Genomic DNA, 27,546 nt, shown 5'->3' with positions numbered 1-27,546 from the left:
GTACCTGAGCAATAAGAGCAGTCAGATAAGAATTTCTCCACCACATCTACTCAGCTGCTTGCATCCATACTTGCTTTTCTTACGGACTAACTAACCTCTCCATTTGCACACTAGCTCCTATTTTCTCTCTTTTATTCAAGGAAATCACTGCAGTAATTCTCCCTTCTCCTGTTTCCAAAAAAACCATCTTTTAACCACACTTCTTTTAGCCACTATTGCTCTAACTTACAACAAACCAACTCAGAAGATTTGTCTATACTTGCTATAATTTCTCTCGAATTCTCTTACATTTTTTCTTAAACACTCTTTAATAATGCCTTAACCCCCAGTTCTTCACCAAAACAGTCCATGAAAGTCACCAATGGCCTCCTAAATCCAGATTATTTTTATTTAGCTTTGGGAATACCATATTCCAATTTTTGTTCTGCCTCACTGCTGTTTCTTCTTAGTTTCTTTGCATATTTCTCTCCTTTGTCTCGAATTAAGGCAGTATAGCTTGGGGCGCTTTCTACACTCAGTGCTGTGCTGATTCCTTTTAGGCTTTAAATATCATCTGTATGGTGCCATATACCAAATTACATCTCAACCAAGACTTCTCCCTCAAAGTACCTAACTTATTTTCCATCTGTCAATTTGACATCTCCACTAGGATGTCTGTAGGCATCTCAAACTTAGTTATGTCTTAAAACCTGATCTTCTCCATTAAATCTGCTTAGCCTTCCTCATTTTTCCGTGTTTCCAGTGACTAGCCAAAGTCCTTGAAGGCATTCTTAAATCCTCAATTTCTCTCGTACCCAAATCTAGTGTGTCAGTGCATCTTATTGGCATTATCTCCAAAATATATCCAGAACCCAGGCTTCTGCTATACCACTGTGATCCAGTCCTTCCTCATCTTTTGTTTGGATAGTTACAGTAGCTTCCTAACTGGTGTCGTTCTTTCTCCCTTTGGCATTTCCAGAAACTCTTCTCGAAATAACAGCTACTGTGGTCCTATTAACATTAAGTCAAATCCTGTAGCTCCTCTGCTCAGAACTTTTCTGTAGTTTCCCATCTTGCCCAAAGTGAATGGCCAGATCCATAAAAGATCCCAGGGCCTTATATTATAATCTCCCATGCTCACCCACTGCCTCTATTACCCATCTGAGTAGCCTCCTATTACTAACCCATCTCATGCCACTTCAACTACACTGATCTCCTTATTGTTCCACAAACAGACCAGGTATACTCTTGCCTTGTAGACTTTCACTTTCTGTTATCTCTGCTCCAAGTATTTCAACCCCATGTTGCCACATGGCTCAGTCTCTCGTGTCCTTCAGGATTTTGCTCAGTCACCTTATTACAGTGAGGACTTCTCTGACTATCCTTTTTCAAATTGCTGCCTACCTCTACTTCCACATGAACATGCTGGTATCCCTAACGACCTTCCCTGCATAACCATCTAGCAAAGAAGGTATTCTACTTACTGGTTTGCTTTCTCTTTCACACGAGAAGACAAGTTCCATGAGGGCGGGGATTTTTATTTGCTTTGTTAATTGCTGAATCCGGTATCTATGATAGTGCCTGGCACATAGTAAGTAATAAGTACATATTTTTTGAATGATTTAATAAATTGATGATATCTCTAAAATTCTAGGCTTTTAAGTAACTTTTTGTTTATCTTTAAATAGGATATCCGAATTACCTCATAAGGAAATTTATGTTTGGATTTCCAGAAAATTGGAAAGTGTACATTGATAATTTTCTAGAACAATTAAGGTAAAATGTCTTAATTTTTTTTTTTAATTCTATTTGTTTTTGGCAGTTGGCTGGTATAGGGATACAAATTCTTGACCTTGGTATATAAAACACCATGCTCTAACCAACTGAGCTAACCAGCCAGCCCTGTTTTAAGTTTTTAAAAGTCAGCCTCATTGAGGTTAACATTTAACATTTAATAAATGTTAACATTTAATAAAATGCACCCATTTTAGGTATTAAATGTAATGAGCTTTTACAAATGTACAGACTCAAGTAACCAATATATGAAGTGGTTTTAGTTTTTGGTGGGGGTTCGATTGGTTTTTTTTTTTTGAATGCCGAAGCTCTGTTAGTTTCAAAAACAATAACCTTTTACTAAAATTTCTGTCATATTGAGTAAATCTAAAAGGAAAATAAAATTTTTGACATTTTAGGGACTCATCCTTGATCACCTGCCCTTCAAGAGGCATGTAGCTGTCAAATACTAGTCTGAAGTTCTTGGTCCTTTTTTCTCTCACTTATTCTTTCAGTAGTTATTGAGTGTCAGCCACTTAGCAGACACTTCGATTGGCATTGGGAAAACAAAGAAGAATTTGATTAATTCTTGCCATTGAAGAGCTCATAGTGGGTACAGAATTTAAAGTTAATCACAGTACAATGTAATAGCTTATTACGGGTTCTGGCAATTTTTTCTATAAAGGGCCAGATGGTAAGTGTTTTTGTGGGCATGTTTGTTGCCTATATTGCAATTACTGTTTAACACAGCCTTTGTACCAGAAAAGTAGCCCATAGATGGTATGTAAATGAATGCATATTGCTTTGTTTCAGTAAACTTAATTTTCAAAAACAGGCAACTGGTAGGATTTGTCCTTTAGTTTTCTTACAATATCAGCATTAGTAGGAATTATAGGAGCATACAGTAAGAAGCACTTAAGAGGTTATATTTGAGTCCTTTGACTTAAGATGTTATACTTGAGTTCTTTGTGGAGGAGGGTGATAGAAGCCATGAATGATTAAAAATGTAAGATTAAAGGTACTTTTTGCTGGGGGGGCTGGGGAGGTGGAGCTTTACCTGAGGGGGGTTTATTTGTTTATTTGTGGGTTTTGTTTTTTGAATATCAATATGAGAAGAAAATAATATAATTGTTTTTAGGTCTGGTGAAAAGAACAGGGAAAAGGCCAGACAAAAACAGAAAACTGCAAGATGTGTCCCTGACATACGAAAATCAGTGAAGAATGATGCAAGAGAAAACCAAACAGATGTTCCGCAAAGGGCCAACACCACTTATGACCTGGGTTGTGATGACATGGGTATGTTTGGTCTTGGCTGGTATAGTGGTAAATTCTTATATAAGCTCTACGTTGTTTATTATTTATTGTTTATAACGTATATAGTATTGTGTTCTTTGACTAATACTGTCCTACAATTCCTGCTTTTTTACTTCTAAAGGAGAGGTAACTGCAATGCAAACTGTTCATGGTCAGCATTCAGCTTACTTCATTAAATATACTATCACCTTTTAACTAATCAGAATACCAAAGAACGCAGATACATGTGTCAATGAAAGAAGACTGTTCTTTCAATTTCCTTGACCCAAGGTATTTAGGCTGCCGACCCACCCCTAACCTATAGCAAAGAGACATTTTTGTACTAAATTTCATGCCTCCTAATAGACAAAACCAGTTTTCTTTCATGGAGGAAATGGCGTGTTTTCTCAAATGACCATTGCTATGGTAGAACTGTTCTTGGTCAGCTCTTTGCCAACAGTATTTGCCTCACATGCCACCCTCACCCCTGAAAAAAATGTATGAATTTACAACCCTTTCTAAATAATATAAATTAGTAAAAGTTACTCACATGCCTCACTGGCCACCCCTGCCCCTGAAAAAATGTATGAACATTAACTACAACCCTTTCTAAATAGTATAGATGAGTAAAAGTTCCTAAAATCTGTTTGTTGTATACATTTCTGGCAATTTTACCTTGACATGGTTACTAAGAGCTTTATAAAACTTACAAAACCTGGAAAAGATTTTTTTTTTTCCTTTTTGTCTTTTTCCGTGTCCGGCAACGGATCGCAACCCTCAGTGTCGCCCCCGTACCGGACCGGGACCGGCAACGGGATCGCAACCCTCGGTGTTGCTCCCGCGCCTCGCTCAGCCAGTGAGCGGGAACCGGTCTGTATGTGGGATCCAAACCCTCGGTGGGAGCGCCGCCGCGCTTCCCAAGCGGCGCACTACAGCAGTGCGCCACCGGGCCGGCCCAAAACCTGAAAAAGATTTAAAGATGGCTTCTGTCAAAAACATTGCACCATACTGGATATAAATGTCCTGTATTATCACTCCAACCACTCCCCACCCCTCATTGAACTTTCTCTTACCTTGAAATTTTGCATATCCTTTCTAGTACAGAGAAAGGAGTAACTTATATATGTAGATGAGTGCTTGCCTAGAGCTAGCAAAAATTCACTTACCATTGCTTTAGTTCCTTCTCAACCCTTTCTCATTCTATCAAAAGTCATACTATTTCCTTTAAACTAGGCATATTGCTTATTGTCATTGCTAGACCATCCTAAATATTTTGGAGTCCTGGGGCTGCAGCACCTGCTATCGACTTTTTCACTCCTAAATAAAAAAAATACCTGAAAGCATATTTCACTTTCAATCAATCGTTAATCTTCTTTAGTCTTAGGTCTTATCTCAAGCCCCTCCCCCCTTCACTTAGAGCAGCACTTTTTAGGAATTTGAGCTGAATTGTGAATGTTATTGGTAAAGTGTTTCAGAAAACAAGTGGCAAGTGGGGTGGAATACAAATTTAAAAGACTAAAGTTTGATAAACTATTAAAAATGCCAGTCGTGTTCTTAAGAAAATCACTCAAACATTTTTAAAGCACTTTCCATGAACCCTGATCTGTGTGTTAAGTGATAGGAACTTAGAAATGATGCCTCCCCTAAGAAAGCTCAATTTAGGGACAGATATTACTATATTTGGATGTATCATTTTTCTGGTGTGATTCTTTAAATTTTTGTTTTATGAAACTGTTAGACACTGAGTATCCTGATATCACCTAAGTTATTTTGAGTGGTGGTGATTGATACTATTGTTGTTTTTATTATTGTCATTATTATGCTTTCCATGAGAAAACAACTAAAATAAAACTACGTCTAACATTAAACAGCTAAGGCTATATAAAGGCGCCAACTCATGATAATTTAAAATGATATGAAATTAACTTACAACTCTTTCTAAATAATATAAATTAGTAAAAGTTACTCATATGCCTCACTTGCCACCCCCCCCCAAAAAAATGTATAAACATTAACTTACAGCCCTTTCTAAATAATATAGATGAGTAAAAGTTACTAAAATCTGTTCTGCTGTGTGTGTTGTAATGATTTACATAAAATGTAGTTTTGCATATTTAGTGCTCTAGCCTGTATTTAATAGTATTGCTCTTAAAGTACTTTATCTCTGTTATTATACTTACCGGAATATGTTATAAATGACTTATTGTAATATCAGCCTCCTTTACTATACAATAACATTCTCAAGAGCAGGGACCATCCATTGTAAATCTTTAAAATATATAGCTTCTAGAAGAATAACTATTTGTTGAACATATAATCTTGTACAATGTAATTTGGTTTTGGTCAAAATTCTTTTTAGCGTAAATTTAGTTATATATTAGTTATGTATTGGAGTACATAAACTAACTGAAACATCATTCCATGTACATGAAGAATAAGGGAAATAGTTATTAGCTTTCTGTTTATATTGAGTTCATGTGCAGTTAGGATGAACAGGAATTTTTATTTACCAGATCGGTTAATCTTACTGGTCTGTTTTTAGATGTGACAAAAGAGATCCAAAACAGATAGTTATGAATAATGTGGCTGTTCAGTTTTTGTTTTTGTTTTTGTTTTTTTTTTCTGAAAATAAAAGTGATTTGAATAAAACATGGCCCTACTATGTTTTATTCAGGATTACAGAGTAATTCTGTCCAAATAAAATTGCTTTATATGATAATCAAATTATAGCAAATATTTGTGACACTGGATTAGAGAAATTTTTCAAAGTTAATTTTTTAATGTGGAAAGCAGCTTACCTTTTATATAGTTAATTATTGAAATCTCTTTGTACTGAAGAACTGAAGAGTAATAAACACAATGGGTTGCCAAGAGCTACAGAATTAAACATTTTCCATAGCAATTGCCGAAATGAACCACCATTAAAGCTCCCAGATGACCATATAAATAATACTATTCAAAATGGAGGAGGATGTGACTTACCTAATCAGGTAAGGCTTTACTGTATAGTGTTTGTTTGCTGTTCAGAGGGGTGATGATGTGACACCATGAAAAGGTTTAGGACAAAAATCAGAAGATATAAGTTCTGTTTGTAAGGTGTCAGCTTTTAGTTAACTTTGGGACTGTAGGTAAATGTCTTGATTATTTTCCCAGTCTCTCAGTGAAAAAGTGCAGGCAACAATAACAAAGTTTTAGCTTTGAGTCAAGCTTAAAGTAAAGTGTACAAAAACGCACTTGAAAAACCACAAAGTATTAAATCAATAAAGGAAATATTTAGAATAGTGGACGTGGTGCTTCTAAAGCTAAAGCTCTAGCAAGTGAGTTTCTGAATGCCTTCACTAATGAAATCTGTAGAACTGTAAATACCTAGCGGTTTGTGTGCTCAATGAATACAGTGAAAATGCTTTAAGGTCACGTTTAGGTAGTAGTTGAAATAAAAGAAAGTCATTTTTTTATTTTGAAGGGATTAATTGGAAAAAAAGAATATAAAAAGTTTTCTTCAAAGAAGCTCAATTGTGAAAGAAAGAATGAAAAGATAATTAAAAGTCAGAAGCAAGGTAATATATCCGTAATGGTTTTGTAATGATAAGTAGTAAGCTACTATTTGTAATGTTTTTGATATGATAAAAATGATCTTTTAAATGTCCTAATCTAAAATGGTAAACTTTGTTTTATTTTATTTTTGTTTTGTTTTTCTGGAGACTGGCTAGTACAGAGAACCAAACACTTTAACCAACTGAGCTAACTGGCCAGCCCTAAAATGGTAAACTGTTCTAATGGTTTTAAATGTTTGGTTTTATTACTTTTACAGAAGATATTGCATGATAAAAAATAATTTATAACTTTAAATTCCACATATACTTACAGGTTTGCCTCCTTTAATCTGGGCACTAAATAATTTTGTTTAGATCACAAAATTATACTTCATTTTAAATATACCTATATAAAAAAATTAAATATGCTTATAGGAGTATTTAAAGACTGAATCCTTTTACGAATTTAATACCATAATTTAGTTTTGTATAAATGTGGATTTTCAGAGTGATTTAATTGAAATCCTGCATACCAAAATTTAAAGAGCCTTTTCTCTAAACATTAGAAAGTTTAAAATTTCATGTTGAGTTAAATCCATTAGTTTAATAGCATTTTTCTGTTTTATTTCTTATCAGTGAAAAGAAATGAAAGTAAAGAACATAAGTGCTTCAAGAAGTAGAAAGGAAAGCAATACTACTTATACTACCAAGTTCACACAGGTTAGGTTACACTATCCAGAATAGGCTGACATCAGTCTTTCATGTTGTCATTCATCTTGTAAACAGTGGCACATAATACATGTAGGTTGTTGCAGTATTTCACTATGATGTTTGGTATGATGATTTATAATTTATATTTATTTATAATTACAATTGGATAATTTAAAGTTAGTATTTTAGTTAGTTCGGCTTCTGTTTCTTAAGTTTCAAATTAGAGAATTGGGTTTATTTTACTTTGTTTTTCTTAGTGACATGGTAAAATAAAGATTCCCAATTTGTTCTATTTTAGTTATTTCCTCATGGCATTTGGGGAATTCAGCAATGGTGTGTCTCTGTGGCCACCATCAGGGACGAGTAGAGCCATGCAAATGGAGTTCCATGTTCTCCTGGCTCCTCCTCCTCAACTGGCCCAGATTCTATTTCATATATTACATACCTAATAAGGTTTTAGTGACCCTTGTGGTTTTCTTGTGTCTTCTAAATATTTTATGTCCAGAGAATTGATTTCACAAATATTTATTTAGCATCTACTGTATATGTGAAAGGCTCTGTACTAACTCCAGCAAAAAAAAAAAAAAATCAAACATGAAGATAAAGGTTTTACCATTAATGAGTCTTTTCCAATCTAATTGAAATACAAGACAAGTATACAGTTAATATGCAGGACGTATTGTCAAACATGGCATTATTTAAAAATATTTGGAAAATTAAAAGAAGGAGAGCTTCCATTTAATTGAGGGAATCAGGACAAAGTTTGTAGACTAAGTGTTTTAGAGAATAAAATCAAAGCAGTTAGTGATTTGGTTTGTAGATGAGTGAAGGAAACTTTCCAAGTAGAGTGAATGATATTAATGAAAGTTGAGAATCAAGAAAATTTGAGAATCAGCAATTGGTTTAATAGGCACAGAATATAGATAGTTCAGATTTGAGAACAGTGAGAGATTAGAACTATATTGAAGGCCAGGCAGAGGAGCTGATATGTATACCACTACACTGAAAAGTCATTGAGAAGTTTATATAAACAATAGTCTATGTTTACAGTGGAAGGGGCAGTGATCTGAATAGACCTGAGCTTCAGAAAAATTATTAATATGACAGCTGTGTATAATATGGAGGTTGTGGAAAAATAGTATATTTTATTTGTGAAAAAAAATTTTTTTTACTTAAATTTATTTATCACTAACTTGAGATTTTGGTCTTTGGTTTTGTCTTATGAAATTAAAGAGAGAACTGAAGAATCAGATGTACCCATTGATATTCTAACCTCAAGGGAACAGTTTTTCTCAGGTGAAGAAAGAAAATATATGTCTGTCAATCAGAAGGAAGCTTATATTTTACTGACGCCACTTAAATCTAAAAAAGTAATAGAGCAAACATGCATGAAGCATCATCTGTCCTCTGGCACCATTAAAGCAGTAACAGATTTTGCAGTGCGAAAGCGTCAAAGAGAAAGTGAATCAGACTTAAATGAAACTGTAGGTCCCATCAATAAGTCCACAGGGGCTTTAGAAAATACATTTGAGTATAGTGTAGGTCATAGAAGTAAAAACGAGGAAGACTGCAATGAACGTGATTTACTCACTGTCAACCAGAAAATAAAAATACCTAGCTCTAAAAAGGATCAAATGGTCATCTCTGACTTTAAGAAAAATACCAGGTTCTTATCAAAATTGAAGAAAATTGAAAGTCAAGTAACTATGCCATGTTACAAACATCAGTCCTCATCAGATTTGTTAAGTGAAGAGAGTGAAACAGAAAAGGAAATTAGAAGGAAAGCTGGGGTTGTTAAGAAAACCAGAGCAAGAAATACCAAAGACACAGTGGTTCACCTGAGAAAAAGAACAGGAAACATCACAAAGAATATCCCAGTGATTTCAGAACCTGAAACTGAAGGTGAAAATGAATTTCATGTCAAACAAAAGAAAGCTGGATCTTCTGCTAAAGAAATTCTTCAGAAATCTGATGTTAGGAGTGAGTTTCCAATTATTGAGGTGATGGGGTCTGGTAAGACTAACAGGCATCCCTCAGAATGTTTACCTGGCTTAATTCAGGACAAGGAATGGAATGAGAAGGAATTACAGAAACTTTATTGGTAAGTAGTTAGATTTGACTCTGAAATATGTACACAGTGGCCACAAAACAATTGAAGATGTAAAAACAGCAACAGGGACTGATTTAATGACATCTAACCATTAATGTGTTAGATGTCGTCCAAGAAAATGGGGAGAAATTACAACTTGTACAGGGAGTGGAAGGAGAATACAGATAACTTTTAGTGGTAGTTTGTAGCCATCTCTAAAGCATTCTTATGAGGAAGGTAAAAGTGACCTCATTCCTGTTTAATATTTCAACATAGTCAAATGCTGCTCTCTCACTTAGTTTCGCATTTTAAGAAATATTTTAGTTAAATTTACTATTATAAAACATTAAGGCTAAATTCAGACTTATAGATTATTTAATAGTCTTTCCTCCCTTATTTACAGGAAAGAAAATAGAGTCTCAACATTAGGTGATCTGTCCAAGGTTTCATAGTACAGAAATTGAAGTTAAAACTCAGTTAAGAACCTGCTCTTTCACTCATTCGACGTTTATTTATTGGGTGCCTTCTATTTACCAGTCAGTTTGGAATGTTTGAGGATACAGAAATGAACAAAATATACGAAGTTCTTTTTCTCAAGGAGCAATCTAGTAAGGAAGACAGACAATAAAAAGTAAACCAATAGATAAAAATAACTAACAAATTGTGATACATTCTATGAAGGAAACAAACATGAGACTGATATAGAGAACTGTAGGTAGTGTGGTCAGGAAAGCTCTCTCGGATAATGACACTTAAATGGAGATGAAAGGATAGGTGTCAACCGTATAGGAAACTAGAGAAACAGCATTCTAGGAACAGGAAACAACCTAAACAAAGGCCCTGTAAGGGTAGAAAAATTTTGATGTGGGAGGAACTAAAATAAAGCTATTGTTATTAGAACATAATGAGTTGTAGGGTAATGACTTGAGATGAGAGCAGAGAGATGGGCTGTGACCGTATTGTGTACAATCTTCTAGGTCATGTTTAGGATTTTAGATTTTGTTTTGTTTTTTTTTTAGGTGCAGTAAAAAGATATTTTAGGATGGCATGGTAGAGTTTGAGATGATTCCTTTGGGGAAGTAGATAAGGCACTAATTGCAGGGTTATTAGAGTAGTCCATTGTGTTCTACACTGATATGGGGGATGTAAATATGGAGAAAATTGAATTAAATCTAGCAGTGCATAGACAATATCAAGTACAAATTCTATAAATTATGTGACACTTGACCTAAACTTGGGAGATAGTGGTATGGGGAATATTTGAGGAGAGAATAGGTTAGATTGGGAATTGAGTTTCTTTTTAAACATGTTCTATTTGAATTGTATGTTAAGAGGCAGGTGGAAAGCCAGTGTGGAGTTCAGAAAAAGTCCAAGCTGGGCCGGACCGGTGGCACACTGGATAAGTGCGCCGCTTGGGAAGCGCGGTGGCGCTCCCGCCCGAGGATTCGGATCCCACATACAGACTGGCCGCTCACTGGCTGAGCGAGGCGTGGGGGCAGCGCCGAGGGTTGCAATCCCGTTGCCGGTCCCCGGTCCGGTACAGGGGCAACACTGAGGGTCGTGATCCGTTGCCGGACACGGAAAAAGACAAAAGACAAAAAAAAAAAAGAAAGAAAAAGTCCAAGCTAAGATATAGCTACTAAGCCTGAAGATGGCATTTAAATCCAATAGATTTAAATGAGGAGAACACTTAAGGAGAGGATGTAAAGAGAACAAGAGTGTGATCCTGAGCTCCGAGTAAAGTATTAAAGTAGGGGAGGAATGGGCCAGTAAGGGGTGAAGTAAACCAAGAAAAAGTCATATTGCAGAGGCTGATAGTTTTTCAAAAGTGTGAGATTGATTTGTTGTGTCTGTTGCTGCTGATAAATCAGGTGTGGTAAGAATTGGGTTTGGCTGTGAAGACTTGACAAGATGTTTTAGCAGTATTTGGAACCAGATCATAATTGAGAGATGAAAAGTGAATGGGAAGGTAGAGATGACGACTACCTAGGTGAACAACACAAGAACTTTGGCAGTGATGGGGAGTAGAAAAATGCAGAGGTAATAGAAGGGAGTGTGAAGATAAGGGAAGATGTTTGGTTGCTTTACTTGCTTATTTGTTTGTAAGATGTCCAGAGTACAGTGGTCTGCTGATGGAAATGACCTAGTAGAAAGAAAGGAAGATGTGATTGATAAAGGAGAGAAGCACATTCAGTGTTTTGCTGCCTTGTGTATCCTCCAACCTTATAACATTTGGAATTCATTTCAGTTCTATCTTATTTATTTTTTTGGTGGGGGCCGGTACAGGAATCCGGACCTTTTACCTTGCTGTTATCAGTACCACATTCTAACTAAGTGAGCTAACTGGCCAGCCCTTAAATCTACCTTCCTGAAGCATTCTTCCTAAGGCATCTTTGTGACACTGTACTCTTTTTTTTTTTCAGTTTCCCAAATGTTCCTTATTTTCGGGCAGAAAAGATAATCTTTCTTGTTCCTCAGAGTTATTCTTGGCTGCTCTCTTGCCCCTCAGTGATCTTTCGTCCTCCCAAAATTCTAACTTTTTTCTCTTTGTACAGTGACACCCAAATCTGTATCTCTGGACCTGAATTCTTACATTTACGTTTGTATTTTCCTTTGCCTGCCGGACATTGCTATATAAACCTCACCTACAAGTCTGACAATATGTCAAAGACTAAACGTGTGTTCCCTTGCCTGTTCACTTTTCCTGACATTTCTATTTCTGGAATAGAATGCTTTCCATTAACTAGATTTAAACTCTTTTTTTTTTCTTTCTTTTTTTTTTAAGATGACCGGTAAGGGGACCTTAATTCTTGGCTTGGTGTTGTCAGCACCACGCTCAGCCAGGGAGCGAACCAGCCATCCCTATATAGGATCCGAGCCTGTGGCCTTGGTGTTATCAGCACCGCACTCTCCCGAGTGAGCCATGGGCCAGCCCTTAGATTTAAACTCTTTGTTGTTTTTATTTATCTTTTAAAAAATCCAATTAGTTGCCAAAGACCTATTCCATAGGATTAATCTATCTGCAGCCTCTTTTCTTTTTTTTTTTTTTTTTAAAAGATGACCGGTAAGGGAATCTCAACCCTTGGCTTGGAGTTGTCAACACCACGCTCAGCCAGTGAGCAAACCGGCCATCCCTATATGGGATCCGAACCCGTGGCCTTGGTGTTATCAGCACCGCACTCTACCGAGTGAGCCACGGGCCGGCCTACAGCCTCTTTTCTTGACACTATTTTTTAGACCTTTGATGCCTTTTGCCTGAACTATGGAAGTAACCTTGAATTTGTAGTTTGTTCTTTTTGTCTGTGTAATATATTTTATAAATCTCCAGATTAGTCTTATTACATAGTTGTGGTTCTGATAGCTCAGAAACCTTCATTGCATTATTACTAATCTTCAAATTATATAAAGATTTCTTTGTCTTGCATTGAGAGCATACCATATTATGATCTTGATTATTATCCTTTCCAGCTGTATCCCCTATGATTTCCTTATGCTGTAATAAAGCTTCTCAACCTTTACTATATATTCATATCATCTATGGAGATTTAAAAATGCCTTGACTGCAGAGATTTCAGTTCCTCCTAAGGTGGAATGAGTACACTCCATTGTGTTTTTTCTGCTCTGCAACTATAAAACCTGGATAGAATGCTTGGAGCAGCTTTTTGTTGACTTAAGAAACTAATTTGGAGAAGACTGGAATTTTAAGTACCACCAAGCCAGCAGTTTTCCCCGTTTTTCTACTGGTATCCCCTGAGCTAGACTCAAAACTGCCAGAAACCTGGAAATGGGTATCGAGGTACAAGAAAGAGTGCAAAGAAAAGCCATCCAGTTCTGTGTTGAGGAGCAGGAAAGGGGACTTCTAATGCTCAGAAACAGTAGAGGAAATTTCCCAGGTCCCTTTCTTTTCTCTTTTTTTTTTTAACCTAGTCCTTGTGCAAACATGCAGGAGCTACAATTACAGCATCCAGACATATCTAAAACTCAGAGGAGAACCTTCCTCTTCAGTCAGAGGAATGGTTGTCTCAAGAGGATGGGGCATAGTTTTTCCCAGCGGTATTGCTTTTTTCTCTTTCTGTTCTCTGCTCCTTGTTACTGGACATAGATGCAGTTGTATGAAGTGTACAGCAGAGCAGGGTAACTAAAGCCCCGGCTTTCTGGCCAGAGAACCGAAAAGGGAAACCCTAGGGAATGAGAAATCAGAGAGGGAGGAGCTACGGAAGGCAGCTCCATAAAATTGTTTGTGAACTTCTGGGCTCACCCCTGTGTTGTACACATGCAGATTTGTTCCTAAAAGGCATACCAAAGACTTTGAGAACTGAACTAAGCAGTAGACGATACCCAATTTCTAGTCATAGCAGTTTCTAAGCTCATGTCACACTTGCAGGATAGATGCTAATAGCATTTTAAAACTTTGAAAATTGAGCTGACATTGAAACAACAACCATAGTAGACTACTTGGAACTTATAGCTCGGGTTACAGGCAGGTCTTTTACCTGTTAAAATAAAAATATTAACATTCTCCGTAGGATATAAATAAGGCCAGAGTTTTATAATATTCATAATGGCCTTGCAAATAATCTGGAATTGCTCAGCATTTGAAGAACCAGGAAAATTTCAACTCACATGGAAAATAAAATCAAGAAATGCCAGTGCTTAGAAGACACAGATGTTGGAATTACTTAACTCTAAATCAGGTACTGTAAAAATGCTTCAAGAACTAAGAATAGACACTCTTTAAATGAATACAAATTTAGAAAGTCTCAACAAGAAATAGAAGACCTAAAGAAGAACCAAATGGAAAATTTGGAACTGAAAAATAAGGTAACCAAAATAAAAAACTCACTGGTTAATCTCAGTAGCTGAATAGAGATGACAGAGGAGGGAGGCAGTCAATATCAGGAATGAAGGAATAGCTACAGAAACGGTAAATGTAATAGACTGTTCTCCTCTTGAGTTCTTTAAAAGGTTTAATGTTTGAAAATGAATATTACATTGTGTGATAGAGTTTTCAATATATGTAAATGTGGCACATAAAATGACTACAACATAAAGAGGAAGGGTAAAGACGAGTATATGATGGTAAGTTTTTACATTTTCATTTGAAGCAATAAAATATTGATTCTAAGACTGTTGAAAGTTACATATGCTTAATGGCATCCCTAGAGCAACTTCTTAAAAGCTATATAGAGAGATATATTCAAACGTAATAAATTAAAATACTAAAAAAAGAATCAAATAGCTCAAAAAGAGGCAAAAAAGGGACTATAGAGGAATTTAAAAAGGGGGAACAAGCAGAAAACAAGTAACAAAATGGTTGACCTGAATCCAAACAAAATTACATTAAATTTGATGGTCTAAACATACCAATTAAAAGACATTATGAGCATGGATTTAAGAATATAATCCAACTATATGCTGTGTACAAGAAAATCTCAAATATAATGATATAGAAGGGTTAAAAAGATAGAAAAATACCATGCAAACACAAAAGAAAGCTGGAGTGCCTATATTAATATATCTAAGAAGATTTCAGTAGGAGAAAATTACCTGGAATAAAGAAGGACATTACAAAGCGATAGAAGGGTCAATTCACCAGAAATCCGTACATTCATTCCTAAATGTATATGCACCTAACACAAAAGCCTCAAAATACTTAATCAAAGCCTGAGAGAACTGAAAGATTAGTCAAATCCAAGAGCATTGGAGACCTCAAAGCTGTTTTCTCAGTAATTGATAGTACTAGTTTTAGGCAGAAAATAAGCAAGGATGTATATATGGAAGAACTGAACACTGTCACCAGCAGTGTCTAATTGACATTTATAGAACACACAACAATAAGGGAAAAAATACATCATTTCCAAGGATAGGTTGATCATTCATCAATATAGAACATATACCAGGTTGTAAAACAAATTTAAAATAACAAATCATAACAAAGGATGTACTCTGGTGATGATTGAATTAAACTACAAATCAATATAAGAAGATAATCAAAATTTCCAAGTGTTTGAAAATTAACACAAGTATAAATCCATGGATCAAAGAATAAGTCTCAAGGGAAAGTAGAAAATATCTTGAACTGAATAAAAATGAAAATATATCAAAATTTGTGAGATGAGCCTAGGAGTTTATAAACAACTTTATGGGGTAGCTTTGTGGAGCTCCCTTCCCTGATGTCTGCGGTACTTTCTAAGTAAACAAGTTGTGGTACATTCTTCAGTAGACTACTAAGCAATAAAATCGAAGAGCTATTGGTACGTGTAACAACTTGGATGAATCTCAGAGACATTATGCTGAGTGAAAAAAAAGCCAGCTGAAAAGGTTACAGACTGTATGGTTTCATTTATATGACATTATGGGAAAGATAAAACTAAAGAAAGAAAACATCAGGAGTTGCCAGTGGTTATGATGGGGGAAGATAAAACAACAAAGAGTAGCACAAGGCATTTCTTTTTTTCTTTCTTTCTTTTTTTTTTTTTAAAGATGACCGGTAAGGGGATCTTAATTCTTGGCTTGGTGTTGGCAGCACCATGCACAGCCAGTGAGCTAACGGTCTATCCCTATATAGGATCCGAACCTGTGGCCTTGGTGTTAGCAGCACCACACTCTCCCAGTTGACCCACGGGCCGGTCCAGAATTTCTTTGTTTGTAATAGAGCTATTCTGTATCCTAGTTGTGATAGTGGTCATACAAATCTATATGTCAAAATTCATAGACCCATACACCCAAAAGTCAGCTTTACTGTATGTTAATTTTTTAAAATTAATGTAAAAATAATGCCTTATACTGTACACTATCAGAATACTCAGAAATGGCAGGCCTGTGTTTGGGCTACGCTTCTCTAGTTTTTCAAAGCTCTGACCTGCAACCATTATTTTCAAATCTGTGGTACTGTGAATATGAACTACTTGCCATTGCCTAACCGTATGTCATATTTCCTCATCTTCATTTGTTTGCCAATGTTGCCTCATTGTGTCACCTGTTGTATTTTTATCTATCCTTCAAATTTTATCTCATGTCACCTTCCTGAAAGCTTTCCTTGTCATCAGTTATTCCTCCTGCCCACTCAGATATGATGTCTCTTTCTTATGAAAAACATAAAGCAAGTTCAATCCTGACTGTACAGCAAAAATAATCACCTGAGGAACTTTTGAAAAGGGCAAATTACTGACATCTTAGACCTACTGAACTGAAGTTTTCAGGGCTATAGTCTGTGAGTCCATTTGCTTATTTTACTTATGGTTGCTTATTTGGTTACATTTTTGCTGTAAGCTCAAGTGATGAGTTGCAGCCCACTGCTTTGTACTCTTCATGCTTATCGCCTAGTAGGGTAGACAGGTATTAAATAATCACTGTAAGAAGTTTATGAGAATGTATCTCAGGACAATCTGACCTAGTTTAGGCAGATACTTGAACTAAATCTGAAGGATAAGTAAAAATTATTTAAGCCAAAGATTCAAGATAAGTGGATTTTAGATAGCATACAGAAAAGTGAAAAGAAAGAAAATGTATTTAGAAATAATGAAAGAAGGCCGGAATGACTAGAGTACTGAAAATTGAAGGAAAAGCAGTACAAGGTGAGATTAAAGAGAGTCAGGCAGAGAACAGTGTAGGACACATTAAGGATATTGGTTTTTAGGCTAAGAGTAATGCAGCACATTCTAGATAGGACTAGGGTGGCATGTTTAAATTTGCCTTTTTAAGTTATCTGGGATAACCTAGAAGAGATGTGTTAATTACTGGCTAATTTCTTATTAAATGGATTATTATGTACTTTTATTATGAAAAAGTAGTCCTTTTAGTGCTAGACTTGAAAATTAGCTACACACAAATAGGGAAGCTTGAGCCCCAAGCCCTTCCAGTTCTCCACTTTAGAACACCTAAAGAGTGATTATTATGCAAAAGAGATCTTTCATTAACAAATGTTTAACACCCATAAGTATTCTTTTATGCATGCAACTGGTAGCTTTTCGCAAGAACCAGTCTAAGGTAAAGAAACAGAAAAAAAAGCTGATTGTTAAATTTGGGGAAGTTTACAAATCAATTGTTAAACAGTCATTAAAAATTAAATTATATAAATATACAATTATATTAAAAACAAAGGTAATCCTCAAAACTTATCACTTCCTAATTATTTTAATACATTTATTATTATCTATGCCCTTGAAGTTTTTTTGCAGCCTTTATATCTTTGTGGCAGAAACTGTAGATAGTTGTGTGCTATTGCACATATCTTAACAGCTTTACATTCAGTGAGGTTTTGTTGGTAGCTTGAAATCAACTACAATGGGAGTATTTATCATATGGAAATTGGCAAACACTATAAATCAGAGCTTTTTAACCTCAGAGCTGATTAGAAATTTACCAGCATACCACCACATGAAACCTATGTTTATTAATTAGAATCTAAGTTTAAATAGAAATATATTTTGTCAAAGAAACATTATTAAAAATAAAGATGATATAGTTGAAATAACAAACCATTTTTAGCCTGATTGGTGAGTTAAATAGATTTTTTCTGCCCAAACTGTCAGCCTAACCATAATATATAAAATCTTTTTATCAGGGTGGGGGATGGTAATATGTGTGCCAGGTTCTAAACAGTGATTTACAAATGAAGTTTTAGGATATAACTCATATGTTAAATTGGGCACTACCTTATATTTGTAGTTCTTTTCTATTTCATTTTTCATTGCCCTCAATTAAGAAAGCATTTTATCTATAATACCGAGTTCTACAAATTATAATAGAATGAGAGCAAACATAAGAGTTTTTAATACAGAGTTTATAACCTGGAATATGTAAGAACTGAGAGCTTATCTTCCAATGTCCTCAGCACCAGTAAGATTTGAGAAACAACGTACAAAATTTAGTCATGCCAGAGTGCTCCAGAAGACCAAATAATTGATAAGTTGAATTTAGAAAAAATGTTTAAAGTCTATGGATGACTTTTTAGATTTAACAGAATACAATAAAGTATTTAGAAGGCACCTACTAAATACATAAAAATTACATCTATATATCTTAAGCACTAGAGTGAGTTATCAAGTGGTGATCTTTCCAAATAGTTATATAGAATGACTTTGGTGAAATTCCTTCAGCCCAGTAAACCTCATTGATTCAGTGGTATGCTTTCAGGAGGTTATTTTTATTGATTTGAATTTTTTGTTCTTTGACTGGTTTTGGTCTTCCACAGTGCTTTTACATCTCTTCCAAAGCACAAACCTGGTTTCTGGTCAGATATAGCTATGGCTGTAAGTTCTCGATCTGCTGAGGAATGCCAGAGGAAATACATGGAAGATTCCCAAGGAAAAAAATCGCAGAAACATGTCACTAAGAAAAAGCCAGCCAATCCCAAAGACCAGAATGGTAACCATTGCAATAAACAGTGTTTTTCTGGTGCTTAGTGTAGATTTCTAATCACTCACTAGATATATTTTATATTTACCCATGAGTCTTGTTATATGTGTTTTCTTAAAATGTTAAAAGCTAGAAGGAATTTGAAAGATCATATGTTAAGTCTTCCCCACGTAGCTGCTTCCATCAATAGTAGCTTAGTAGCCTTGTGCTTTGAGCTGTAAGAAATCTGCAGTTGGATCCAGAGATCTCAATATCTGAATTATTGTTCTAAGGCCGCTTGGGTGGGGCTCCCTAGTAATTCATGAGAAAACTCAAAATAATTTAGTTTTCGTCATCCCAGTATTACACACTCCTGTTCATGGTTTCTAGTAAAAGGTGTTTTATGCTAGAGAAATCCTATATTAAGCTTCGGGGAGTACCCAGTATTCCTACTGTAATCTAGTCAAGTTTGAGTGTCATGTGGGCTAATCATATTGCACAGATTCCAGTGTAGAAAGAATCATTCATTATACAGGAAACATAACAGAGGCTGAATTTACTTAATATGAGTGAACTATTTAGAGATTGCAAAGGCTGTTAACTTTACAGAGCAGTTACTTTAAATGACCTAATTCTTATCAAAATGTTTTGCTGACTCTTAAGACAGGAGAGGTAATGCTGATAAGAAGCAAACTATTAAGATAACTGCCAGAGTGGGAACTCTTAAAAGGAAGCGACAAATGAGGGATTTTCTGGAACAGTTGCCAAAAGATGATCATGATGATTTTTTCAGTGCAACACCTTTGCAGAAGCAAAGAGTACTGGTAAGAGTTGTTGATACATGAAATCATTGTTGTGTTTTGGGTTTTTTTGTTTGTTTGTTTTTATCTATATTGACATATCTTTCATTTTTATGTATGGTTAGTGTTCATCACTAATATTTAGGGCAAAGATGGATAGCCTACATAGATAATACCAAATTATTATAGGAAGTCATCTACTGTTACATGCTATTCTCACCAATTTCCAGAGTCTGCCCTACAATAGGTTTCAAAGGTAATGTATGTAGAACTGAATAGAAAACCCAGAAATTAGGCCAAACATATACTTACTGTTTAATATACTATGAGACAAACTTTTTAAAAAGATAAGAAAAGATTATTACCTACTGTGTAGTAAATTGTGAGGAGGAATTAAGTGGCATTAGCACAGTATTGACAGATTTGAATGTATAAAGTAATTTTTGTAGTATGAAAATTAACATAACTTCAGTGATTGGTGTAAAATATTCACAACAAATACAGCAAAGCCAATAACTGATAATAAGAAGAACTCATTCAAATGTTACTGAAATAATAAAAGGTATCAAGATCACAGGAAGAAAGTGGACAAGAAAAAATGTAAAAGGCTGAGCAAACACTTGGGGAAATGGCTATTTTATCTAGTAATCAAAGAAAGCAAATTATATGTACACCTTCTAAGTTACAGAATCTTTTTTAAAAAATAAGCTAAAATATTCACTGTTAACAAAAGCAATATTGATATTGATACGGTCATACATTAGTGGGTGCATCAGTTGAGTCATACTTTTTAGAAAACATTATGGCATTATATTACAAAAGTTGTAAAAATTAATTCTGTTCCTGAGAGTTTATCCTAAGGAATTCAAAAGCCCAAAATCTTTGCAAAGATAGTCATTGCATGTTTATCTTTACAGCAAAAACTGGAAACTATATATTCAATAAAGATGTTTTTCATAAATAGTAAAATACAGTACAAATAATATGTGCAAATTTAAGACTTCCTAGAATCTAAATGTAAACATAAAGAATATTAAGATTATTATAATAAGAAATGTGCAGATGTAGAACTTGAAAAGTTGTTAATGAGCTAGACTTAAGGGTAATTTTTCTTTTCTTTTTTTTTTTTTTTTAGGGGTAATTTTTAATCTTCCAAGTTTTTGACATTGTTAAACTATCTTCAGTATAAAGGTTGGGGTTTTTTGTTTTTGTTTTTGTTTGGTGGCTGGCCAGTATGGTTATCCCAGCCTGTGACCCTGGTGTTATAAAGCTGCACTGTAACCAACTGAGCTAACTGGCAGCCTGATCTTCAATTTAAGAAAGCTCAGTGCTTTACAGACTCTACAACATTATCAGGGACCCCTTTTTGCTCACATGGGTTATAGAGGGAGATATTTTAAGGGAGTCATCTGAGGCCCTTACTGTGTTCTCTTAACAACACCATGTTCCTTTAGGGGTTGTCCTCTTTATGTTATCCCCCATCATTTCAGGTTATATATATGTATATTTTGGCCGAAATGCAATAGGATTTAGGCCAAAACACATTAAAAGCATACTTGTTTTTAATAGCAACATTAAAAACAGGAATAAGATAGAAATGAAAAATAATGAATTAGCTCATTTTCTGTGGCATAATTTCACTTTCTCTAAGATTTAAATGTAAAGGTAAATAAGAATCTTAAGGATGGAATTTTCGTTGGAAATATATGCATAAAAGTTTAATAGTGCTTGAGTTCTACTGAGTGCTAAGCATAATAGTAAATGAATTAGTTTTGTTTTGTTCTGTCTATACCAAAAGTTAATAAACTATGACCCAGTGGGCCAAATCCAGACTACTCCCTGTTTTTGTAAACAAAATTTTATTGGAACCCAATCATGTCCATTTGTTTGCATATTGTCTATGTCTGCTTTCATGATACAATGGCAGATTTGAGTAGTTGGGACAGAGACTACATGGACCACAAAGCCTAAAATATTGCCAACCTCTCGTCTATACAGCCTTTAGAAATAGGTGTTATTGTCTCTATATTACACAAGAGAAACTAAGTTTTTTGGAGGCTAAGGCTCTGCCCTCTACCTACTACTACTATAAGGAGGAAAATGACTTATCAATCCACCAAAAACATTTTGTGCTAATGAGAAAGTCCATTTTTATGGATGCATGTTAATATTTGTTTTCCAGTTGCCAGCTTTTCAGGACAGCCAAGATGATGATATTCTACCAAGTATGGACAGAAATCCAACAACTCCGTCATCAGTTATCTTTCCATTGGCAAAAACTCCTCAATGTCAGCATGTCAGTCCTGGTATGCTAGCCTCTATAAATAGGTAAATATTCATGCATCTCATACATTAAGTCTCTGCATCAACATATTGAGGAATACTTTAAACTTTCATGAGTTGGGGAGTAATGGGATGTAATCCAGTGATAGAAAGAGTCATTATATAAAAATTAAGGATGGTCAGGTGGTTTTCTTTAGTTTTTTTTTTTTTTTTTGAGATTAGTGATTGTCTTATAACTATGATGTAAAACCTAGAAGCCGCTAGTGAAAAGATTAATCAAGTCAACCATACAAAAAATTTAAAGAATTATCTGGTACCAACCACCAATCCAAAGACAAATAGTCTGAGAAAAGAACATGTGCGATTTAGCACAGACAAAAGGCTAATTTCCTGAATATATATACAGCACTCTTACAAATTAACAAGAAAAGGGAAAACGTTTTCATGCGTTACTAGTGAAAAGGTAAATTAGGACAATCTCTGTAGCAACAATTTGCCAGTATCTATCAAAATGATAAACGCACATTCCCTTTGACTCAGGAGCCCTGCTTCTAGAATTGTGAATATAAAGCTTATTCATTGTAGCATTGTTTATAATGGTAAAACTCAGATGTCCAACAATAGGGACTAATTAAATGACTTTTGATGCAGTATATGGTAAAATGCCCAAGGTATATTAAGTGAAAAAGCTAGATGTAGTGAATAATGTGTAAATAGAGGCTGTATGTGTGTGTGTGTGTGTACATGTGTCTATATACTTGTATATATATGTACATATAGACATATTTGTTTTTAATAGATTAAATATCTGAAAGAATATATAAGAAACTGAAAATTGGTGATCTTTATGGAGAGGACGTAAGGTAGCTAGGGACGGATGAGAGGGAAACTTTTGAATTTTGAACCATTTAAATATAGGAACTGTTTGAAATATAGATAAAGTAAAATTTTTTTAAAAGTAGGGGTAGCCAAATGTCACAGAGAGAAGATGGAAAATGGTAAGAATGAAGCCTGAAAATAGGCTATTCCATTTGGCAATTAAGAGGCCAATGCCGATCTTAAGAGCAATTTCTGTAGTGTGAGAAGCAGAGCCAGATGATAATGGCAGAGAAAAAACTATTTGGTATTCTTACGAAGCTAGGTGAAATTTTAATTTGCATTTTTAGGAAAAAAAACATGATTTTTCCCTAGCAATCCACAGATTACTTATTAATGTGTCTTAGTATTTAGTGTAGGTGAAAGTATACTGAGAATGTAATTTTGGACAAAATCTTTAGTAAATTCTTTGGCCAAATCATCAAAAGCCTTAAAGTATTCATCCCTTTGGTCCTTGAATTTTTTTAGTCAGTTCTTTTTTATTTATTTTTTTGGCAGCTGGCCTGTAAAGGGGTCTGAACCCTTGACCTTGGTGTCATCAACACCAGAGTTTAACCAACTGAGCCAACCAGCTATCTGTTAGTCAGTTCTAAGGAAATGAGAAATTTAGGCAAGTTATATATTTGTATTTGTGTAAACAGAGTTGTTCATCACAGAACATGATATAGGTTGAATATCCCTTATCTCGAGTTCGTGGAACCAGAAGTGTTTTGGGGTTTTGGATTTTTTTGGATTTTGGAATATTAGCAGAATATATGCCGGTTGAGCATCCCTAATCCAAAAACCTAAAATCCAGAATGCTCCAATGAGTATTTCCTTTGAGCGTCATGTCAGTGCTCAAAAAGTATTGGATTCTTGGAGCATTTCAGATTTCAGATTTTCAGATTAATGATACTCACAACCTGTACTGAAAATTTGAAAATGACCTAAAAGTCCCAAAGTAAGAAAACAGTTATGTAATTAAGGTTTGTCCATATAATAGAATAATAAGCAACAATTAAAAATCATGTCTTCGTGAATTTTTAATAACTCAGAATAACAATCAGTGGATAGTAGTTTTTAAAGCTAAGAAAACTACATAATCTCAATTTACATAACATGTATTCATAAGAGAAAGGAAATTTTTTTTTTTCCTTTTTGTCTTTTTTACTGACCAGTAACGGGATTGCAACCCACGGTGTCACGCCCGTACCGGGGACCGGCAATGGGATCGCAACCCTCGGTGTTGCGTCCGCACCGCGCTCAGCCAGTGAGCGGGAACCGGTCTCCACATGGGATCCAAACCCTCGGCGGGAGCACCGCCGCACTCCCAAGCGGCGCACTCTCCAGTGCGCCACCGGGCCGGCCCGAAAGGAAATTTTTTGACCAAACATCACCAGCCATAACTCTAGGCTGTAGAATGACATTGGTGTGGGTTGTGGGTTTTTGTGGGGTTTTTTCGGGGGGTATGGGGGGTTCTGTCAGTTTATATCACTTTTACAATTGAGGAAATAATGGGCATGTTTTTTTTTCCTATAGAGCATATGAGGGATTTATTTATATGATCTATATTTCCTAAAACTTTATTAATAATTACTTTAAAAAAATGAGTTCTCTAGGCCTCTTCACTACCTCTTGATATCACCACTTCTAATAGTTGCCTTACGTTTTATAAACGTCTTAAATAATGAAACAGTTTTATCGCTTCAGAAGTGAAAAACTCTTTATTCTCTTTGTTGCTCTCTGACAACAGACTTCAGAGGTGCTCGTCTTCAACAGCTGGCTATGACTGTTCATTTGTTAAGCAACTGGCTAGGCTTATTTACTTGTGAGAATATACAGGAATTAACAAAACAAAGCATTTTTCTTATACTCTTACTCAGCAACAATTAACACAGAAGACTTCTGTGACCAAATGCGGCGGCGGGGGAGTGATCGATTTCCCCACACACCAACTAAGCCAGCAGATACTCCTGGGTGTCCTCTAATTCAATTTGATTTTGACACTGTCTACCTGGAGTTTCAGATCACACAGGTTGAGGACTCAGATTCCCAAGACTGTTCCCACTTCAGACACTAGTTGCAAGTCCAGGCATCTGGAACTTCTAACTGTCTTCAAGTTGGCGTTCCCACAGTCCTCGCTTTGGGTTTAATTTGATAGAGCAGCACACAGAACTCAGGGAAACACATTTACCAGTTTGTTACAAAGGATACAGATGAAGAGATGCACAGGGCAAGGTGTGGGGAAAGGGACACAGAGCTTCCATGCCCTCGCCGGGCACACCACCCTCCAGGAACGTTCATGTGCTCAGGTATGTGGAAGCTCTCAGAACCCAGTACTTCTGGGTTTTTATGGAGGAGCCTTTGTTGCATAGGCATGGTTGACTAAATTGTTGGCCATTAGTGACCAACTTAACCTTTGGTCCCACTCCTCTCCCTAGAGGTTGGGGGGGCGGGCTGGTTGAAAGTCCTAACTCTTTAATCACAAAGTTGGTTCCCTTGGGAACCAGCCCCTATCCTGAAACTACTAAGTCTGCCAACCTTCAGCCAACTCATTAGCATATAAAAAAAATACTCTCATCACTTTGGAGAGTCTAAGGATTTTTGGAGTTATATGCCAGGAGATGGGCTAGAGGCATAGCAGATATACACCTCACAACATCACAACTTGCTATTCAGCAGTGTTTATGATTCAGATAAATATCTTAACACAATCATACATTTACAGATTTCTGCATGTTATGCCTTTAAAATTGCTCCCAAATAGTCATAAAGGAAAAGAGGATAATAGATCACATAGCATCTTGGAGCCACTTGGGAATTGGTGTTCAGCTAGTGTTTACTGTTATAAGTGGAACTAGGAATTGTAGGGATCGGGAATTGAAAACAACCATTCTGTTTGGCTTTTTATTTGTAAATTATGAGTCAAACCTATATGCTAATAATGGGGTGGGAGGAGAGAGAAGGTAAAAGTAATGAAAAACAAAGACTTTCATAGTTGGTATGGGGGAATACAAGAAAGATATAATTATGTAGAAATAAATGGCTTGCTGAGCTCAATTAAAAACCTAGCACTGTCAGAAAACTTGAGGGTTTTCAATCACCAGGCATATGCTTAGAATAAAACAACTGCGAGATTAAATCTGGATAGGTAAGGAAGTGTATAGGAAAAAGAGGAAAATGGTGTAACAAAAAAGGAGTCCAAGGACAAGAAGTCTCAGAGTTTTGGAAAATGTGTTGCCAAGAAATGGGCTTGCTGCCTGATGTAATCAGAAAGCCAAAGACTGTGATGCTGGCTTTTTTTGAAGAGAAAAATCTTTATTATTATGTGACCTGTCAGGCAAGGAGGTGCAAGCTAGCTCAAATCTGTCTCTGCTATCAAAAGGCATGACTTGGTTTTATAAGAAACTCAAAGTATAGAAAGGTATAGGTAAAATTACAAAAAAATGCAAGTTGGGAGGAGCTGATGGATAGGAAATAAGCACATTCCAGTCTCTCTCATTTTGCTGCTTGTTTTGCAAAACGTGGTGACGGACCACTTGCTTTCTAATTGTGCCCGGCATTCTGGCTCCAGGTGCCATCTAAAGGTCAATAGGGTCTCTGCATATGTCTGTCTCACTTCAAGGATTCTGAAGTTTCTGTAAGACAACTTAGACCATGGTGATTAAAGATCATCAGCTCTTTACAGGAAACTTGAAAGGCATTTTTTTTTTCTCATCTTAGAAAGGATTTCAGGCAAAGTATAATTACCTAGAATATTGTTATGCAGTGTTTCCTTTAAAATGTTTGATTGAAGGGCCGGCCCGGTGGCGCACTGCTACAGTGCGCCGCTTGGGAGCGCGGTGGCGCTCCTGCCGAGGGTTCGGATCCCACATACAGACCGGTTCCCGCTCACTGGCTGAGCGAGGTGCGGGCGCAACACCGAGGGTTGCGATCCCGTTGCCGGTCCCAGTCCGGTACCAGCGCGACACTGAGGGTTGCGGTCTGTTGCCGGACACGAAAAAAAAAAAAAAGACAAAAAAAATGTTTGATTGAAGCATTTTGTTCATCTTCATAGGCACACCATTGTCTTCTTTAAAATAGGAAAGAAAATGTACTTTTTAAAGACTGAAATAAATTTTAGTTTTGTCAATTGCTGTTCAACTGATGGATAAAAATATGACAGTTAATGAAGACTTGAAATTATTTTGTATTCAAACAGGAATGATTGTGATAAATATGTTTTTCGTATGCAAAAAAATCACAAAAGTAATGGTGGCATTGTCTGGGGCAAAATCAAGAAAAACACAGTAAGTATTTTTATTCTTTATCCAACACTAATCTATAGAATAACTGTAATACAAGGGTACTTCAAAAAGTTCGTGGAAATATTTGTATTATCTTTTAATTCTATTTTTCCACAAATTGAAGTACTTTCATATATGATAAATTATAATAACAGTTCCTGTCCTCGAGGTCCTTAACAACCTAATGCAAGTAAATTACAATATGAGGCCGTGAATGAGGTAGGTATATAAGTACTGTAGGATTACAGTTGGCAGTTCATAGACTAAAGCATTTGAGTAAGGTGAGGCTGGGTAAAAATTTTCATTTGGGAAGTGAAGTAGCGGGGGAAAAATACAGGGAGGGACATTTCAGGCAAGACCTAAAAGCATAATGCCTGTTCAGTGACTGAGGAGTAATTCAGACTAATTGAGTCATAATTTTCATGGAATAAGATATTTCATCAAATCCCATGCAGCTTTAAAATATTTTCAAATGTTTTTCAGATTCAGGTACTTAATTTTTTTGTTTTCACATTCCAACATTTAAAATCCAGTTACAGAAAAAATTTTAACTTAAAGTTTTTTTTTTTTTTTTTTTTTTTTTTTTTTTTTTTTTTTTTTTTTTT

General features: G+C 35.6%; 1 protein-coding gene across 1 annotated transcript in view; it reads left to right on the top strand.

Annotated features, from left to right (window-relative positions):
• The window catches only part of MIS18BP1 (MIS18 binding protein 1), a 45,270-nt gene that overhangs the window by 14,034 nt on the left and 3,690 nt on the right, over positions 1 to 27,546 (top strand). Inside the window, 9 exon segments of the mRNA XM_008568710.1 lie at positions 1,668 to 1,755; positions 2,891 to 3,048; positions 5,884 to 6,035; positions 6,509 to 6,602; positions 8,523 to 9,390; positions 18,575 to 18,747; positions 19,381 to 19,541; positions 21,700 to 21,845; positions 26,857 to 26,944. Of these exon segments, the coding sequence (XP_008566932.1) occupies positions 1,668 to 1,755; positions 2,891 to 3,048; positions 5,884 to 6,035; positions 6,509 to 6,602; positions 8,523 to 9,390; positions 18,575 to 18,747; positions 19,381 to 19,541; positions 21,700 to 21,845; positions 26,857 to 26,944 (1,928 nt within the window).

The sequence above is a fragment of the Galeopterus variegatus genome, unplaced genomic scaffold (genome assembly GCF_000696425.1).
Source record: "Galeopterus variegatus unplaced genomic scaffold, G_variegatus-3.0.2 Scaffold432, whole genome shotgun sequence".
Lineage (NCBI taxonomy): Eukaryota > Metazoa > Chordata > Mammalia > Dermoptera > Cynocephalidae > Galeopterus > Galeopterus variegatus.
Note: the sequence above shows the minus strand (reverse complement) of the source record. Positions and strands in the feature narration are given on the sequence as shown.